The sequence below is a fragment of the Colletotrichum aenigma genome (genome assembly GCF_013390185.1).
Source record: "Colletotrichum aenigma strain Cg56 chromosome Unknown KSG_Cg56_contig02, whole genome shotgun sequence".
NCBI lineage: Eukaryota > Fungi > Ascomycota > Sordariomycetes > Glomerellales > Glomerellaceae > Colletotrichum > Colletotrichum aenigma.
In genome coordinates this window covers 6,834,259-6,853,124 of record NW_023500908.1, presented here as the reverse complement: position 1 = coordinate 6,853,124, position 18,866 = coordinate 6,834,259, and the positions used below count along the sequence as shown (strand labels likewise).

The following is an 18,866-nucleotide window of genomic DNA, read 5'->3' as shown; positions in this document are numbered from 1 at the left end:
CCACATGCTCCACGTGATCGCCTCTAGTGACCACCTCCTCTCGCCCTCTTGGCGCCGCCTGCTCCCCCGGCTTCCGAATCTCCTCTCGGCCTCTTGTTTCCAGGTTGGAAGTCATTAGCACCAGGATTCATCGCGGAAGCGTGTCCTCCTCTAGCACCGCCACGTCCACCACGACCGGCACCTCCGCCTCTCTCGGCTCCTCCACTCGACACTCTATTGCCAGCAGCGTAAGCACCTCCACGGCCACGGGCAGTTGCGCCTCCACGTTGTCCAGGCATGGGAATGCCGGTGCTGCGTGTGGCCGGCTGGTTCTGCGTCGCAGGCTGCTGGCCTTGGCCTTGTTGTCCTGGTGCTTGGGCAGCTTGGGCAAAGGGGTTAGCCTGGCCCTGGCCTGACTGAGCAAAAGGATTCGGCTGAGCAGCGTTGTTGCCAGCGAACGGATTGCCCCCAGCATTTGCTGCTTGTTTGTTATCCGGAGGAGCGGGGATCTGTCGCTTGACTTGGGGAATGCCACTCGATGGCTGAGGGATGCCGCTGCCAGGCTGAGGAATGGCGCTGGGCGGTTGAGCGGCAGGTTGTGCCTGGTTGGTGGCGGCCGGTGCTTGAACTGTGTTAGAACCATGATCATATTTAGAACTGACAGTAGAGAACTTACCACTTGCGTTTGCAGCGCCTTGTGCCGGCGCTGAGGCAGCGGACGGTGCCGAAATTGAGGGACGAGGCTGCGCGTTGGCGGCAGGCTTCGCGGGGGTGGGTTGCGCGGGAGCTGGTTTGGCAGCCTTGGCCTCCTCCCAGACTTCGCCAACGGGTCTCTGAGGAGTCTGGGTAGCAGCAGTAGAGACAACCTCGATCTTGGCGTTGGCGCCACGAAGTTGGTTGTCCTTCATATTGATTTGCAGTGCCGACTTCTTCTGCGCCAGCATCTGGCCCTCCTCGCGGGCGTCCTTGATTCGTTGCTCGAACTCGACCTTCAAAGTCGTCTCCGTCTCACTCTTCACCTTGGCAGTCTGCTCCTCAAGCTTCTTACGCAGATTGGAAGACATGATGCTCCGCACCGTCGGGTTGGTGGACAGAAACTTTCGGATCTCAGCATCAGGCAGCTGTGAAAGATCTGCTGTGCCACCAGGGGTGCTCGTAATTGGTGTTGTCGGAACAGCATCGGGATCGTGCTGCTGCTTGATAGGGGTAGCAGCAACGGCGGGCTGCTCTTCTGAAGGCTTGCTCGGGGCGGCGCTGGCATTCTCGGCCTTCCAGATAATCTTCTCCTGCTCCAATTTGGTCTTGAACTCCGCATCCAGCTTCTCGCGTGACTGGCGCAGCTTCTCGTTCAAGGCGTTGCGCATCTTGTCCGATCGCTCCTTGATGGTCTGTTGGATATTTTCCTCCAGCTCCTGTGCCTTGCGCTCGGCTTCTGCGGCCTTGGCCTCCGCCGCAGCGATCTTCTCCTCCAAGACCTTGCGCTGCTCGTCAGTCAGGCCGCCTGCACCGTTCGTGGTAGCCGCTTCTGCAGGGGCAGCTTGGACAGCGTCAGCCGCAGCTGGGGGTTGTGACTGAGCAGCTTCCTGTGCAGTCTGGGCGGCCTGGTCCCTCTCGGCGACAACTGTCTGGAGTTGCGCGCGGAGGTTCTCGAGCTCCTGCTCGGCGCTTGCCTTCTGGGCAGAGACCGCATCGAGCTGGCTGCGGATCTCCGTAAGCTGTTGCTCAAGCTGGGCAACAACCTCAGTAGATACAGATGCGGACGGATCAGACGCAGGCTGGGGGGCAGCAGCGGGTGGCTGAGCGGTCTGGCCATTCGCCTGAGCTTCTTGTTGCAACTTCTGCACCTGCTGCTGGAAGTTCTGAATCTGTTGCTCAAACTCGGTACGCTGCTGGGTCGTGGCCTGCAGGTTCTGCCTCGTGGTCTCGAGCTCGGTGTTTGCGGAGGACAATTGTTGCAAGAGCTGCTCCTTCTCGGCGATGGCGGCATCCTTCTCGGCAATGGCCTCGTTCTTGGCGGTAAGTGCCTCGTTCCTCTCGCCGGTGATCTTTCTCGAGCGTTCCTTGAATTGTTCCGTCATGCGCTGGCGAGTGTTCTGCCAGCCCGCCTTCTCCGTCTCCAGCAGCTGCTTCGCCTCCTCAAGCTCAGTTCGTAGAGGGCCCTCGCCTTCCTTGAGAGCATCACGCTCAGCCTGGAGATCAGCGATGGTTTGCTTGAGCTGCTCCATTTCAGCAGGATCGACGCGGCCGTACTTCGTAAGAATGCCCTCGGTGCGCTTCTGCCATCTGTCGCGGTCCTCCTGAACTTGCTTAATCTCCTCCTCGAGGAAGCCCTTTTGTGTCTGAAGCTCCTCGATCCGGGCCTCGAGAGGCTGCACCTTGCCCTCAAGCTCCTCGATCTTGGTGTTCTTCTCCGCGATTTGAGCGCGTGCTTGGGCGAGCTCGTTGCGCAGGGTGGCGCTGCTCTCACGGTAAAGGTTGAGTTCGTTCAGCTTCTCCATGAGGTCTTTGTGGGCAATGGACGCCTGCCCGCTCTCGGATTGAGAACGACGCTCTTGGTCGAGCTTCAAGCGAGCTTCGTCCAGTTGAGACTGAGAATACTCGAGCTGTTGCTGCAAGCGCTTGGCCTCCTGCACCTTCAGATCGTACTGCACTTCAAGAATCTCCTTCTCGCGTCTAAGGTAGTTGTTGAGCTCGCGAAGGCCGTCGGCAGCACTGTCGTTGCCACCCTCGGTGTCCCCGTTGGTGTCGTCCGTAGAGGCGGTCCTGCTCTGCTTCAAGTCCGAGAATTGTTTGGTGATGCTCTCGAGCTGGTCGTGAAGAAGCTTATTCTGAGCGTTCACATCATCGCGGCGGGCCTTGATCTCAGCCATCTCCTGCTCCAGTCGCTGGCGACGCTCCTCCCAAGATCCTTCGCTCTGGGTGAGTGCAACCTTGGCAGATTCGGCCTCGGCCTTGAGGGTAGCAGTCTGGCTCTTCAGCTCGTTGTACTCGGTCCGAAGCTGCTGAACCAGCTTAGCTGCCTCGGCGTGCTTGACCAATTCATGTTCGTAGTCTTGCTGAGCCTTGGCGGTGATCTCGGACTGAGCACGAAGATCCTGTTGGTGGAACTTGGCTGCCTCAGAGTGGCGCTCAGATTCCTCCTTCAAGCGCTTGATCTCGTCATCCAAAATCGTCTTCTCATCTTCGTACTTGCGGGCCACCTCAGCCTGGGAATCGCGGAGGTGAGAGAGCTCCTTGTTGGAATTGGCCAGCTCGGAAGAAAGGTCTTCAACGCGCTGCTCCAACTCCTTGATCTTGGCGTCCTTGCCAGACAGGGTCGACTCCATCTCCTCTCTAAACTGGTCATGTGAGGCAGTGAATTCGGACAAGGCCTCCTCGTTCTGCTCACTGAGCTGCTTGTACGACTCAGCCTGCTCCTTGGCGGTCTCAAGGTGAGCCTTGGCCATGTCAAGCTCCCTCTTGAGGTCAGAGACCTCATTGATGAGCTCGCGAACCTCGGCCTCATTCTCCTCATTTGTCGGTGCAGGCGGCGCCATGGTGCCGGGTCGAGGTGTGGGTCGTGGCGCAAGTCTGCCAGCGCGCTCCTCCGCGCTGCGAAGCTCGATGGTAAGCTCGTCAACACGAGCCTGGAGATGATCCCGGCTGGTCTTAATGGCGACGTGCTCCTCGCGGATCTGGCTGAGGCTGGTAGATAGCTCGTCAATCCGCTTCTGCGCCTCGCGAGCGTCAAACTCCTTTCGTAGCTGCAATTTCTTGCCCTCCTCCATCTCGTCCGACAACTTCCTCTTGGTGTCGTTGAGCTCTTGCTCGAGGCTGTCGATCTTGGTCTGGGTCTTTCGTCTATACTCGGATTCGGTAATGTCGCGTTCATTCTGCATTGACTGTTGAGTAGCCAGCAGGTTGTTGAGGCGTGTCTTTTCTTGGACAAGATTCTCGTTGTCCTGGTTCAGGCGATCCTGAATATCCTTCCACAACTTCTTCTCTGCCTTGAGATTAGCGGCCTCGTTGCGAATGCTCTCCAGCAAGCCCTTGGCGTCGACCAGCTCTTCAGCGACCTGTTGCGTCCGGATCTCCTGCTTGATAGAGTCCTCCGACAGGGACTGATTGCGCTTCTGAAGCTCCTTGTTCTCGCTCTGCAGAGCAACAAAGTTGGAGTGAAGCATCTCGTATCGCTCGGAAGCCAGAGTAATTTGGCTGGAAATCTTGGCGACCTCGCCCTGCAGGCTGTTCTTCTCGCTCGAGAGTCTATCAATCTGTTCTCTGAGAGATCGTCGAACAGACTCCTCGTCGTTACGATAAGTATCAAATTCCACTTGCAGAGCGCGAAGAGCAGCAGATGGGGACACGCCGTCGCCATCTTCCGTCTCGATGCTAGCGAGCGGCAGGCGTTGACCGTCCTCAGAGCCACCCAAGATAGAGGCGAGCTCGCCGGCGGACGCCTTTTGTTGAAGCAGACGGCGGAACATGTCACGTTCGGCCTTGAAGCTTTCCATTGTCGTTCTCAGTGATTTCGTCTCGTTAATCATGCTGGCGAGTTCCTGCTGCAGACGCTCCACAGCCTGGTGGTCCTCGACCGCTTGGTTCTTGGCGGCCACGGCTTCATCGCTTTCCATCTGCTCGGCAAGCTCGCGGGTAACGCGAAGTAGTTCCTGGTTCTTGGCTTGAAGCTCCTGGATGTCCTTGAAGACGACGAACTTTTGCGTGATGAACTGGTGGGTATCGGACATGTCGGAGAGCGCGCCCTCGGTGATCTCGCCTCGGGAAAGCTGCTCGAGGCGAACAGTCTCCTCGCGCGTCAGCTGGTCAAGACCCTTCTCGCGGGCATGCATGTTGAAGACCAGCATTTGGATCTGGATGCTGAGATCGCGAACTTGAGTGCGGAGGATCTTGGACTCAGCTTGGGCGTTTGCCAGCGCACTCTCTGCCTTTCTGGCGCTCTTCTTAGCGGCATCGCGCTCCTCGAAGCTGGTCTGAGATAGCTCAGACATGTGGGTGATCTCGGCTCTCAGTGAGTCGGCCTCATTCTGCAGTTCCTCGATCTCAGGGGACTTGGCCTCCAACAGTGCAATCATGTTGTCGAGCTCTTCAGCAAGCTGCTGGTTCCGGCGCTTCTCCCCGGCCAACTGCCCCTTGACCTTGTATAAATCTTCGATGGCTTGGGTGGCGGTAATCGCAGACCTGGCACGGGCAGAACCAGGTGTTGCGAAGGGCGAGGCAGGGCGGCCGAGCAGCGAACCGTTCATGCGAGGAGTCTGGGGAGCGGGGGAGCCGGGAGTAGGGCCTTGCTCCATTCGGGCGTGGACCTGATCAAGTTCGCCTTCGAGCTGCGTGATCCTTTCTTCAAGCTCGCGGCACGTCTCCTTCTCCCTCTCAAGTTCCTGCTGAATCCTTCGAATCTCGTTGGAATGCTTCTCCTTCAGAGACTCCTTCTCACCCTCGAGGGTCTGCACACGCTTCTTGTGGCTGTCGGCAAGCTGGTTTGTCATCTCGACGACACGCTGTTTGTTCTCCAGCTCGTGCTTGTAGCTTTCTTCGCTGCGTGCAAAGGCCTCCTGCTGCTGTTGAACCTTGGTCAGAGCCTCCTCGGCCTTGGCCTGGGCGGCATCGAGACGGTCTCGGAGTTGCTGCTCGCTTCGCTTGAGGGCCTCGATGTTCGACTTGGCGTCCTCGTTCTGACGCTGCAGCTCGGCGATGCGGGCTCCCTTTTCACGCCGGTACTTCAAGGCCTCGTCGCTCTTGGTCTTGAGCTCGGTCTCGAACCATTCGCTGTTGCGTCGCGCAAGGTCGAGCTGTTGCTGCAGGGATTCTTCGCGGTACTTGGCGCTGCTTACCGCAGCCTGTGCGCTCTGAACCTGTTGTTGAAGAGATGTGATTTCCTTGTTCAGTTGTACGTTCTTTTGGTGCTGCTTCGCAAGCTCTTCGGAGAGCTCAGAGTCGCGGGCATTGCGCGACTCGAGCAGAGCCATGTTTGCACGGTTCGAAGATTGAAGTGACTCGATGCGGTCGCGGAGGGTCGTGATTTCGGAGTCGTAGTCGGAACCACGGGACTTGAGGGATTGGAGCTCATTCTCGACCGTTTGCCGTTTCGTCTCTGTGAATCATGGCGTCAGCAAGATGGAAAGATACTAACGAGTGGGGACGGAAGGCAGGCACAAACCTTCCTCCTTGAGCTTCTGGCGAACTTCCTCCACGTCCTTCAAAGCCTTGTCGGCGGTCGCCTTGAAACTCTGACATTTTGACTCGGCACTGTGGTTCGCGCTCTCAAGCTCGATGTCGACCTGCAGTTTTTGCGCATACAGTTCATCGTACTCACGAGCCTTGGAAATAACGGCCTCGAGAAGGCTTGCGACGAGCTCGGGGGTAGGTTCGGTTGTGACGGTCGACACAGTCGACTCAGGCAAGCCGAGGTGGCCAGCTACGTAGCCGACGTCCACCGCCGCTGCCATTGTGATCTTGTCTCAGATTCTGCTTCTCGACATCGAACGCAAATCGTGGCGAGGGAGGTATAGAATCGAAAAGTCGAGTGGCGGTGATGGCGTCGCGTGTTGGCACCCCGCCTGTCGAAAGGTGTCTTGCACAGGGGAAGGCTCGAAATAGTACAATAACAAAGGAAATAAACAGTTGAAGCCTTGTCTTCAGACGGCAATCACCCAAACGCCGCGTTTGGTGATCGAGGCGTCGTTGAAGGGGTGATGGGCGACGAAAAGTTGGGGTGATTGTAAGCGACGACAGGAGACGACAATCGCAAGATTTTGGCCAGGCGCGACCGATGTTTTCTTGGGTTGGGCGGCCTGAGCACCTGGACGGGATGCAAGGCTGCTCTGTCCACCTAGAGAAGCTGCATCCAGCAACAGGGTGACAGCGAAGGCGCTTTTTAGGCCAATCAAAGCGCACAGAGCTTGGAGCTGCCTGGCTCACCGACAATCACCCGGATGACTCAGCCACAGCTGTGGCCGTCGGTGGGTCCAATGAAGTCAGAGCTGCTGACCGAGGACCTTTTCGGTGACCGGTGAGACATTCTCGGTGAGGTGGCGTTCATCAGCTGGGAAAAGGACACACGATGAACTCTACGTGAAAGTCCCCTTCTAACCAATCAAACTTGACAAAAGTTGTCTGAAGGCTTTTATGAGACCTTAAAATGAGATTTAGCTATCAAAAGAGTGCACCGGTGGGGTTGTGTTAGTAGTATGAATTGTTTGTTGATTCATTGTATCATCTCTAATTCAACTAACGATGAAGTAAACTAACCATCAAGCCTTCACCATTTGAGATGACGCCCGTATATCTGAGTGTCATACCCAAGGTTACCATTATCCATTATTTGCCAATCTTCGAAGCCTAACGTCTATTTCATCGTGGTATCCAATAAATTGTTGCCTCCAATCCCCTTGCCCGCGTCAGCTACCGTCTCTGATGGCCGGAATCCAGCTCAGAATATCCCGGCGTCGGCCCCGAGTGCCATACCATTCCCTGAAGATCAGTCCTCTGCTGATACGCTACCTGGTAGCTCGCCTGCTGTGCCCCGAACGCCTGATGAACCGGCTGGCCGTGCGCCTCTATCGGCGTAGTCTGCCCCTGAGGCTGCGCGTAACCGCCACCCTGCAGCTCAGGCGGCAACGGCAAACTCTGTCCATACTGGTTCCCGTAGCCTCCATGAGACTGCAGCTCAGGGGGCATATACTGTCCGCCGGGCTGCAGCTGCCCGTTGGTATTCGCCGGCATCTCAGGCACAGGGGGCGTGTGGCCTTGACCAGGCAGCTCCGCCCCCATCGGCGACTGTCCAAAGCCACCGCCACCGTATGCCGACGCCGGCGAGATGGTATCTGGCCGCGGGGAGCTTACTTGAGAAACGGTCATCGAGGGGCTCTTGGGTGGTAGCTCGGTAAGCATGGTGCCGCCCAGCTCAGGCTTCCCAGTCGCGTCCGGCGGGCCGATGGTCGACGCCAGAGGCAGCTTGGTCTTCTTCCTGCGGCGGTAGATGAGGAATGCCACGAGGCCGGCGATGCTGATCGCTCCGACAAGCGCGATAACGCCGCCAATGATGATCCCGATACCCGGGCGGCTCGAGCTGGTTCCCGCGCCGCCGGATGTGCCGTCAGAAGTGGCGGTGCCCGTGGGCTGGGCGCCCGAAGTCCCTGATCCCGTACCCGTCTTCGCGGTGGCGTAAGTTTGAGCAACTGCATTGGTTAGTCCATCAAAAACACAAAAGCGTTGGAAATAGGTTCCTACTTGACTCGGCCACCGTCGCGACCACCGCCCCCTTGGCCGCGCTGCAGTAGTAATCCAGCACAACCAACGCCGACGAGATATCCGCCGACGCCGTCGAGGTACAGTACCACTTGACATCCGACGTCAACGTGTTGCTAACTATAGCCGTCACGCCGTCCTTAAGACACACACACGAGGCCAGCGCCTTCGGGCCGCTGGGGCAGAGGTCCCTCGAGATGGAGTACATCGCGTCCGACATGCCCGACTGCGCGCACGGGACCAGCGAGCTGTACTGCGAGAGCGCGGTGATGTAGTACGTCATGTCGCCGGGCGGCGGCGTCGGCGTCGGGAAGGCGGTGGTGCCCTTATTCATGGCGCAGTAGGCGTCGTAGAAGTCGCCGGCGGACGTGACGTCGGCCGCGTTGGAGCACGAGTACCGAACGAGCGACGCGATGGAGCGGCTCACGCGCGCCGAGTTGTCGTTCTTTGCGCAGATGCAGGGCGCCATCAGGCTGGCTGGCTCGGGGCACAGGGACGTCTGAAGATGGATGTCAGGTCTGCGTCTACGATACCCTCGCCGGGACGGAGCTTACCATCGAGCTGATGGCGTATGATACACCAGACTGCGCACACGGCGCCATGTTGGAGAAGGCGGGGACGTCAGTCGCATATTGCGTGACGATGTTGGTTGTCGGCGTCGCGAAGGTGATTAACGAGTCGGGATTGCAGTATTGGCTGATGACAGCGGCGACACTGGTCTGGTCGTCTGAAGCTGACGAGCCGCAGCTGTAGCTGACGGTCTTGGAGATGGACGAGGTGATGGCGGCCAGGTTGTTGTTTTTTGTGCAGATGCATGACTGCAGATCTGTCGGAGCTTCGCCGCAGGCCGAGTATGTCTGAGAAAAGATGTTGTATGAGATAGCCGTCTGGGCGCATGGTGCCTACTATTGTCAGCTTCCGGGATTTGAGGGCATCTCCAGTTGTACTGAGGGAACCGATGCGAACCAAAACTTACCAGTAACGTGTAGATGGATAGGTCTGTCACATAGACAATGTTGGCAGCCGCTCCCACACCACTGATGTACAGAGACAACAAAGACGGCATCAATATTCGAGCCATTTCCAACATCAAAGAACCATGCAAAAGGCCGAAAGAATGGAACGACGAAGACGCCGGGACAATCGTGACAGAGAGAGCCCTCAAAGAGGATGTCTAAGAGAAAAGACGCAGCAACCCCCCCTCCTGGGGAAGAGGAAGATGAGCGCGGGGAAGGCATACAGCTCGAATTCGCATTAAGCCACATCCTATTCCGCACCCCCTGGACGAGTAAGTTCCGCATCGCGGAGTGGCAGATTTGGTGGTTTGACGGGCGATCACTCCATGAGGCACACTTTACCCCTGTCACGATAGCGCCAAAGCAGCCCGCGCCCCCCCTGCCAGCTGAAAAGCAGCCAAGGGCGACCTCAACGTGATCTGATCCCGCGAATGACGGAGTCAGGTTGAACGATTCTGCCTGGGACGAACTCCACTCGCGGCACCAGAGCGACTTAACTCATCTGACGAAGAAGAACCGAGGTGGTTCGGCAACACGGAGCATGCTGGAGCATCTGGAGACGGGCACCCAGCTACCAAGCGAACGTCTCGCAATCACACCGTCGACCGTTGGGGACAGGAGACACGATAACGGCGTCTCCACGCGATTTTCAGCTGAAGCGGCATGGCGTCGCGCAATCAAAGACGACCCTTGCTGGCCAGAGAGCAGCCAGCGTTGGCACACATGGCAATGCGATTTGGAGAGGCTGCTAGGCTGCGTCAAGCAGGATGCGCTTGATGATTCCGATACCGCAGTTGGTAGTATCCTTTCGGCACGATTCCGACAACTCCTCCAAGTTGACTCACAAAACCTAGGTACGGATACGCTTCTTGCGCTTGCTGTGGGGTTGTTGTTCACGTTGACGGTAGACGATGATGGGTCGCGCGAAATTGAGTCGGGCGCCAGCGAACGCCACAGACAGGGACCTGCAGCAGTTCAAACATGAGCGCCCAAGGCCATTGGTCAAGCAAGGACGAAGTGCGCGACAAAAATATGTCCGGCTGTCTTTGGCGTGCAGCGTCAAATTGCTGGCAGGGCGACTTAGCGTGAGGTTGAAAGAAGCAGTGCTCCATCTGCCATGCGGCCTGCCTCCGTGCCTGAATGGACTTTGAGTGCTGACAGGGGGCCAAAGAAACATGGATCCAGTGTTGGAGGAGGGATTTAGAGACATGGAGCCGGCGATGGAAGGGATTGCCCTTGGCCAAGATGAGGGATGACGTAAGCCACTGGACTCGGCCGAACGGAGCGGATCATCAGCACGGACTTTCCACCAGGCCTTAGGTAATCGGACCGGCCACACCGCTTAGGTAATCTTCAATCGCGCTCACATGCGGCATGAAGAGAGACGCCACGCAAATCTCACCTCAGTTCAAGCATGGCACCTCTTGGGCCAGGCCCTTCGAAGCTGCACAATATACCGATGTCGCCAAGGTGATCTTCCAAAGTTTATCGTGTGGGATCTACGCCCTGTGGTATCATTCAATCTTGACAGCTACTTCTTAAACTCTGACTTTTCGCCGCCATCACAAGCCTCACCGGTTCTTATCTTGTTCCTCATCCCGCCTGATGACGCCTTCAAAGTCGCCTGGTATCCTCAGGCATCACGCCGTGAATCTCCCTCCATAACCACCCGCCATATCTCCAAAAGAACTCGTCAATCGCAAAGATAGGCGCCTCGAGATGCTGTCCCTTTTTGGGAAATCCACAGGGCTGGCCGGCGGCGTACAAGCGCGTTCCCGCTTGCACGTCGGGCATGGGACTTGATTCAGCTTAACGAGGGATGTAGACACGTCGCTGTTGCTACTGTGCTGCTCAGAAGTCGAGGTGTCTGCTGGGACGGAATCGATCATGTTGGATTTCGCCGCCAACCTCGGCACTGCCCTTCGGACATCCTCCATTTGACCGGAGCCTTCTCTCTTCCTCTTGTGGGCATCAGTCCCCTTGAAGAGATCACCGAGTGACCTTTTGATCACGGCCAAAGTTTCCTCTGAGGCGGCTTGCTCTGAGGCGGCTTTCTCCAGGGCGGCTTTCTCCAGGGCGGCTTTCTCCAGGGCGGCTTTCTCCAGGGCGGCTTTCTCCAGGGCGGCTTTCTCCAGGGCGGCTTCCTCTGAGACGGCTTTCTCCAGAGCGTCTTTTTCAAGTACCTGTTTGGCCAGCTCCTGCCAGAGGCCCAGGCCGATTGCGTCGTGAATGACAGGAGCCTTGACCAGCTTGAGACACTCCCGCCACCCCTCTTTCTGTTCAAGACGACCAATCTCCATCATGTTGTCCATTGTGATATCGCAGGTGATCTTGACGTGGCCGTTCTCGCACTCGGTCTCCCAGTTTTCCATGACAAAATCTTTGATGAACTCCACGGCCTCTTGGACGGACTCGCGTCTTGCCTGCTCAACTTCGACCACTGTCTTTACTATTTCATCGAGATCTTGTTCTTTGAGCTCTAGTTGTTTGAGCTCTAGGCGCTCCTGCTTGCGAATTTTGGCTTTGGAGTCACAGCTGCTGGTCCGGGACCCCTTCCTGGATGCCTTTCCCGAGTAATCTGGCGTTGCAGGAGAGGTATCTTGCGTTGCAGGAGAGGTATCCTGCGTTGTATTCTCGGAGGAGGCTATGTTTACGCTGTCCTCGGTGATAATGTCAGACGATTCGAGGGAAGACTCGCTAGTAGCGGCTTCGCTGGTGTTGGATCTGATGGATATGATGGAGGTGGAGTCGCTAGATTCGCTGCTGATGGAATCGTTGGATCTTCGGCTTTCTTGATATTGATGTTGGGTCTCGTTGGTTGAGGCATCGAGCACTTCCCCAGTTGTCTGGATGTTGTCAGGGGAAAAGCAGCCTCCGGCTACATCAAGAGGTTTGGCCGCCGTGATCGCCGCAACCGCTTGCTTCACGAAAGGTTTCTGGAGAGTGGCCATTTTTGAGATGGGAACAAAAATTCTGGTAGAGATGCTTGGTGAGGAGGACTGCTGTTGAAGACACCGCTGTCTGATCAACTAATTGGGAATCCAGTGATTGAGGGAGATCTCGAGGCTTTAAGAAATTTCAGCTGTTCACGTCGTGACCGGCGATGTTGTCAATTTGGGGAAAGAGAAGAAAATTCAAAAACCTTGAGACTTTGCAGTCCGTATATAGTAGGTTCAATGACGCAACGGGCGGGGTCTCGAACAAGTCGACTGTAGCGACAAGGCGTTCCGCATTCGTCAAGTGTAAACACAAACCACACATGTCCGAACTGGGCTGCAGCTACCACTGGTAATTTCAACTGCTCGTTTTCAGGGTCTTCGGCCTCGAGGAAAATGACTGATGTTTCTGTCTGTACGGATACCAAAAGTTCTAATACTCAAACGCTTGGGGTTCCGAGGAAAATGTTTTGTAGTTTTCGAGTATCAACGCGGAGACTGTTGCCTTATCAGCTCTGAACTTATGGAAGGCCGTAAAATCAATAAAGCTACACGTGACGATTTAACATCTGATAATCTGGCGCCTTGAAATCATAACTCTGTCAATCGTATATTCGACCAATAGGCGTCGAATACCGAAGGCAATCCAGATGTTTAAGGTTGACGGGCCTCGACGGGCCTCATCAGGGTGCAGTTCGTACGGTTGGGCGTCCCGTCCCGTCCGTTCTTCCACCGGCACTGCGGATTCTGGGATCGATGGGATTGTGGCGCAGAGACCCAGGCTCTCGGCCGGTCAGCTTCCACAATTGTGTCGGTGGGGGTCGGTCAACGCTCGGTCAAGGTTCGGTCAGCTGCGACTTCACCTCGTCATCACCAGATCGCAATCTGTCACCGAGACAACACAGGGCACACCGTATGCGCAACAAACAACACTTTCATTCTGTGCGAAAGAAGTGGGTCTCCTGCAGCTCTCTCAAACAACATGGGCAGCCTTTGATGTGAGCTCGCAAGTGTTCTTTGATCGCTTTGAAGTTTGAAGCGGAGCTGCCTGTGCCTTCCGCCTGCCAGCTCTTTAGTTTCCATTGAGGTACCTTACAGTGCTGAGGTCCTGCAAATGGGTAGCTCAGATGGTGTGCAAATACACCCCCAAGCTGCTCCAAAGCCTCCTGAAGAGGCCCTGGGGCTTGCAATGCCGAAGCCCAGAGGATGCTAGGTACTTGCGGTTCGCACCCGCTACCCTGAACAATCCCATTGTTAAAGTTTTCAAGTGAAAGAAAGAAGCACTGCAGTCTTCTTTATATTCCACGGTTGTCGAAAATCAACAATGGACCTCCTTGAAAGGCGTTGGTTCCTGATGCTAGCTACCTTTGGTTATGATACGTGCCATTGTTGGCCTCCGCCATCGCCCATATAACTACGTAGATTCCCAGGTAGAACTGAAAATGCTAATGGAGACGGCTGTAATCGTCAATCGACACTTGAAATCCCTGCAGACTTGTGTATCTGAAGATATCCGGCCCTGGAGCCCGGACTCAGCCTCACTTCTTCGAGACAGCGACAAATTCCCCTTTTTGGACCCGAATCAGAACCCCTTCGCAGACCAGAGCACTTTTGAAACTCCAACACCACTGTATCTCTTGTATAGCAAGCTGGGAAAACACTGGTAAATATTTCCCGTTGCACTCTGCCACCCGCTGCCTCCGCACCTTCCCCTAACGTGGCAGGCGCGCCCTCCGGATCCCAGGCATACGCGCCTTCCCCCCCGACTTCGACCTGCCTTTCCCATCCCGCCCAAGACCAAAAAAAAAAACAGTCTCAACTTCTTCCAATCTCCAGAAATCCCAACTCTTCACGGATTCTTCCCATTTTCACTTTCAACACTTCACACACGCATTTTACCACCCAATCATCAACCACCTCACTTTTACCAATTACCCATCGCCTGAACACATTCAGATTACCCAGAGAAGCGTCCAAAATGGACGAGGGAAAGCTTCCCGACCCATGGCCTCTGGTCACCAAGGGCTTCCTCGCCCTCTCCGTGGTCATGTGGCTCGTCACAGCAATTCCGTACGCCTACGACTTCCTCTCACACCTCGTCGTCAAGTACTTCTGGGAGATCCTCATGGTCTTTCTGCTTTTGCACATCATCCCTTCCCTCGCCTTCTTCTTTGTTCAAGTTCTGAACCCCGTTCTCCGTCGCCTCACCCCGTCCCTGTCCTGTTCGCCCGAGACAGCCGCCAATATACAACAGGCAGCGTACAACTACAGCATACTCGCCATCATTCCTCTTTTTCAGCAACTTCTCGATGGCTTGTTAAAGATACAGAAAGCTTTGGTCTCGGGTCTCGTCACTATCACGGATCACCACACAGTTTTGGGCAAACTTTGCGCCTTCTCCATCGTCATCCAGGACACCTTTCGCGCCCTTTCCGGCAAGAAACCCGTCGATATTCTGGACGAAAGCGACCGCACCTATTACAAGAAGCTCATCGATGAGTTGACAGAAAATTACCGCGAGACGAGGACCGAAAGAAACCAGTGGAAAAGCAGGAGCGAGAAGTGGGAATCCAACTGTAAGGCCTTGGAAGCAAAATTGGACCAACAGTGCGATCGCAACGGCGTGCTGGAGTCGCTTCAGACCAACGAGAGAAACGAGTGGGACACGAATAGAGCATTGCTGTTCGAAACGATCGGAAAACTTCAGGAGAAGGTCGATGCCAAAGTTCAGTCTTGGGATATCCAGAGGATCACTCGGGATTTACGGAACAAGATCGCCGAACAACAGAAACAACTCGAACAATACAAGCCCGAGTCGAAGGCCATCCAGACGATCAAAGACCAGCTTCAGGACAAGGACAACCAGATCAAGGCTTTGGAGAAGCAAATTGAGGACAGACAGGATCTCCACGAGTGGAACACCAAGCTCATCGCCAATTACGAAGGTCAAGTGAAAGGTTTGCAGGATAAGCTCAGAGACGAGGCCAAGAGGCTTGGTCTCAAGGTTAGCGAGCATTGGTCAGAAGCTGAAATGTGGAAGAAGAGTCACGACAAGCAAGCAAAGAAGGTCGAGTCCTTGAAGAAGGAGGTTGAGAAGCTTGAGGGAATGGTCGGCAAGGACCAAAAAGCCGAAAACGACAACATGGCAGCAAGCAACAGACTGCTTAGAGAAACGAACAAAAACCTGCGGAATATCATCAAACCTCTGAACATCCCTGCGGAGCTTCTCGATATCATCCACCAGCCCGAAACCCCGAAGATGGTCGAGGCCACACTGAAAAAGCGCACCGAGGAAGAGTACGCAACGAGGATGAAACTTGAGAGAAATCTTCTACAAGACCAACTTCGAGCTGACAGGGAGGAATTTGAAAAAGAGAAGAATAACATGCGCGTGGAATACGACAATTGGCATAAAGACAAGGCGATCACCGAGAAGGATTTATTTGCCAAGTTGCAGGCGCTCGATGAGCAAAAGAACACGCTTGCGGCTCGCGAGAACAACGCACAGCAAACAATCGCCGCCAAGGACGCAGAGATAAGTAGCCTCAATGAACGGGCCGCATATGATGATAGCAAGGTCGCAACAATCCGAAACTCGTACGACAAGAAGAGCCAGGAGCTTGCAACGAAGAACCAAGAGCTTGAGGAGCTGAAGAAGGCCCGCACCAACGTCGGTACCGACATCAACCAGCAAGTCCAACGGTTGTCGGCGGCTTTGTCGCAGGAAAAGCAGAGGACCGCCAAGCTTGGCAACGACCTCACTCAAGACCGGGTAGCGATTGAGACTGAGAAGCGCCATGTCCAACAAGATCGGGAAGCTATTGAGAATGAGAAGCGCCAGGTCCAGCAAGACCGAGAGAAACTCGAGAAGGCCACCGCATCTGCTGAGCAAGACTTCCACAACAAGAAGCAAGAAATCGCCCAGCGTGAGCAGGAAGTTCTTCAAATACAGGCAGAAGTGCAGGCTCAGGCGGACCAGCTGGGCAAGTCGGCCACTCAGAACCAGTCACTCGCAGATGTGGAGGGCCGCGAACCGCAGCTTGCGCAGTGGGCTCAAACATTGCACCAGCAGGAGGCCCAGAATACTGCCGATCACCAACAAATTACCCAACATCAGCAAGAGATTACCCAAAAGCAACACGAGATTACCCAGCAGCAACAGGCGATTGTCCAAGAGAGGCAGGCCATGGCAGGGCAAGTACAACAGCAAGTACAACAGCAAGTACAACAGCAAGTACAACAGCAGGTACAACAGCAGGTACAACAACAAGTGGAGCAACTGTTACAGCAGCAGATGCAGCAGCCCGAGGAAGAGCTTGAAGAGCGGCAACAAGCCCTCGCCAACGAGAGAGAGGAGTTTGATAACGAGCGAGAAAGATTGCGAAAGGGTTACCAAGCCGCCAATGACAAGCTCAACGAGGAGAAGAGACAACTGCAGAACGGCGGAAACGTCTCATCGGAAATGAACAAGAAGATGGCCGAGATGATTCAGAGTCACACCAAGCAGTACGATGAGATGGAGCGTCTCTTGCATGCCAAGACCATGAAGGAGGCGAACTTCATGAAGGAGCGCAAGAAGCTAGAGGGGGACATGGCGAAAACCCAACGGGATTGTGACAGACTCCGAGCTGAGAACCGGCACCTGAGAGGCAAGACAGCTGGCGACGCGGCCTCTAAGACGGGCTCAAGCAGCAGCAATCCCGCTCAGAACCCATCGCAACCAGCTAACAACTGGGCTGTTCCCGCGACGATTGCTCTTCCAAGCCCTGCCACCCCCAACGCTTCGAGCAGCAACACGACCGCCCAGGAACACTCAGAGCCGCCCAAGAACTGGATCGTCCCCGCAAACAATGCCATTCAAGGACCAGTCGCTGCCACCCCTGGTGGTGAGGCCGCGACAGCTCAAGCGTCATCGGCCAGAAAGTCATCTTTCGGTTCTCTGTTTGGATCATCTCCAGCCCAAGGACCTGCGCCCTCTCCCGCGCCGGACGCCACTGGGGATGTGTCCATGGAAAATGCTGAGCCGCAGAATGACACAATGGCAGACCTCTTTGGCGAAGAATTCGAGAAGGAGGTGGACCGCGAGCTGGATGCAATGAAGGGAGAGGAGGAGCAGAAGAAGTTCAAGAAGATGATCGAGGCGGAAACACTGAGGACAGAAGAGGCGTGCAAGAAGATGCTCCAAAGTAGCACGTTCACCCTCAACGTCCCCATCAACACATCCGCAAAGCAAGCGACCGCAGAGACGCAGCCCACCTCGTTCTTCCAGAATCTTGCACCTCCTCCGGACCGAAAGAACGCGCAGCCTCGGGGCCAAACACCCGCAAAGCAAGAGACCGAAGAGACGCAGCCCAACCCACTCTTCGCAGCCTTTCCGGAAAGAAAGATTGCGAAGCCTCGTCGCCGAATCACTCAGGAGCCTGCTCCGCCGCCGCCAGAGCCTCCTACTCCGAAATTCGGGAACAAGAAGGTCCGCCACCCTCGTCATGCGAAAAAGGCTCCCAAGAAGCTCCCCAACGGCGAAGCCCCGAAGGGCCCCAGCTAGGAAACGGGGTCCCCGTCCACCAAGATGGATCAGCCTATGGAAGGGGTAGAGGAGCCCAGCGAGCCGCAGACTACCACCACCGAGTCAGCGCACCCCAAGACTGCTCGCAAGCAGCCGGTCACCAGCAATCCGGATCGACCCAAGACCGCGCGGAAGGCGCCGGTCAAGAGACCAACGCAGTGGAATCTCGACGTCGAAATCGAAGACGGCGAACCGCCCCTCCTCATGGTCTACCATGCCGACGAGACCCCCGAAGAAAGCGCGAGGAAGTTCCTGGACGACAACGAGCTGCCCCTCGCGTTTCTCGAACAGCTAATGAACTTCATTAAGAAAAACGTCAACCACGAAGAACCCGAGCCCGAGCCCGTCCCGAAGGACAGGAAGATCAAGACCCCCCGCCGCCGCATGGCTGACCGTAATTTCATGGACAAAGAGTCCCTTACCCCCGACCGCGAGCCGTGGGTTCGGTCGGACCCCGTCGCGCAGGCTTCAAACCAAGCGCCTGCGACTCCCCGCCATCCCCCGCCCAAGAGAGCTGTGGCACAAGAGGACGCTGGGGCATACCTCCACCGACTGCGAGAGCTTGCGGCCGGAGGAGCATACACCGTTCGTCCAACCTTCCAATCACGCTCCCCGAAGCCCTTCACCGACCCGTTCCCCAAGGAGGGCGACCCGGAGTTTGGAAAGCACCCCGACGCGGATTACCTGCCCCCGGGCAGCAACGACACGGAAGACGAATACTCCGACCAGGAGATGCAAGAAGAAGACTCGCAAGAAGAGTCAGAGTTCAACATGAACTGGTACAGCAACATTAATGGCCCAAATGCCAATGATGAAGGCGATAGCCAAGAGGCTCACAGCCCGGATGCCCACGGCCCAGATCTCTTTGGCCCTAACGGAATAGATTTCGATACGGCGAAGGACTCCGAAATTGACGATAATGGCATGTTCGAACTCAAATACAAATAGGGTACACGAGCGAGGGGATGATGTTGGATTACGACACTGAGATTGGTTTGCGACGTTTGTTTAGTTTTGATGACTTTTTTCTTGCTTTTCGCCGATGGTAGGCACAGGTTTTGTTTGCAATGTTTCCGCCCAAGGGAAGGGCTTGGTCTAGGTCAGAGATGGTCAACTAAAATT

At 55.8% G+C, this 18,866-nt stretch overlaps 5 protein-coding genes across 5 annotated transcripts; 2 read left to right on the top strand and 3 right to left on the bottom strand.

Moving 5' to 3' along the window:
- Nucleotides 1–23: 23 nt before the first annotated feature.
- CGCA056_v003871 (Protein MLP1-like protein) lies at nucleotides 24–6,425 on the bottom strand (the record flags this gene model as incomplete). Its single annotated transcript, XM_037319127.1, has 3 exons — nucleotides 24–601; nucleotides 656–6,070; nucleotides 6,137–6,425. The coding sequence occupies 3 exons, from the start codon at nucleotides 6,423–6,425 to the stop codon at nucleotides 24–26; spliced, it is 6,282 nt and encodes a 2,093-aa protein (XP_037183544.1).
- Nucleotides 6,426–7,380: 955 nt separating this feature from the next.
- Nucleotides 7,381–9,307, bottom strand: CGCA056_v003870 (uncharacterized protein; the record flags this gene model as incomplete). Its single annotated transcript, XM_037319126.1, has 4 exons — nucleotides 7,381–8,156; nucleotides 8,209–8,725; nucleotides 8,781–9,128; nucleotides 9,203–9,307. 4 exons carry the CDS (start codon nucleotides 9,305–9,307, stop codon nucleotides 7,381–7,383), a joined length of 1,746 nt encoding a protein of 581 aa, XP_037183545.1.
- Nucleotides 9,308–10,882: 1,575 nt separating this feature from the next.
- Nucleotides 10,883–12,193, bottom strand: CGCA056_v003869 (uncharacterized protein; the record flags this gene model as incomplete). Its single annotated transcript, XM_037319125.1, has 1 exon — nucleotides 10,883–12,193. One exon carries the CDS (start codon nucleotides 12,191–12,193, stop codon nucleotides 10,883–10,885), a length of 1,311 nt encoding a protein of 436 aa, XP_037182592.1.
- Nucleotides 12,194–14,156: 1,963 nt separating this feature from the next.
- Nucleotides 14,157–17,723, top strand: CGCA056_v003868 (uncharacterized protein; the record flags this gene model as incomplete). The annotated part of the gene is made up of 1 exon (XM_037319124.1): nucleotides 14,157–17,723. The coding sequence occupies one exon, from the start codon at nucleotides 14,157–14,159 to the stop codon at nucleotides 17,721–17,723; it is 3,567 nt and encodes a 1,188-aa protein (XP_037182591.1).
- A 36-nt stretch (nucleotides 17,724–17,759) lies between these two features.
- Nucleotides 17,760–18,692, top strand: lub1-1 (Ubiquitin homeostasis protein lub1; the record flags this gene model as incomplete). Its single annotated transcript, XM_037319123.1, has 1 exon — nucleotides 17,760–18,692. The coding sequence occupies one exon, from the start codon at nucleotides 17,760–17,762 to the stop codon at nucleotides 18,690–18,692; it is 933 nt and encodes a 310-aa protein (XP_037182596.1).
- Nucleotides 18,693–18,866: the final 174 nt, after the last annotated feature.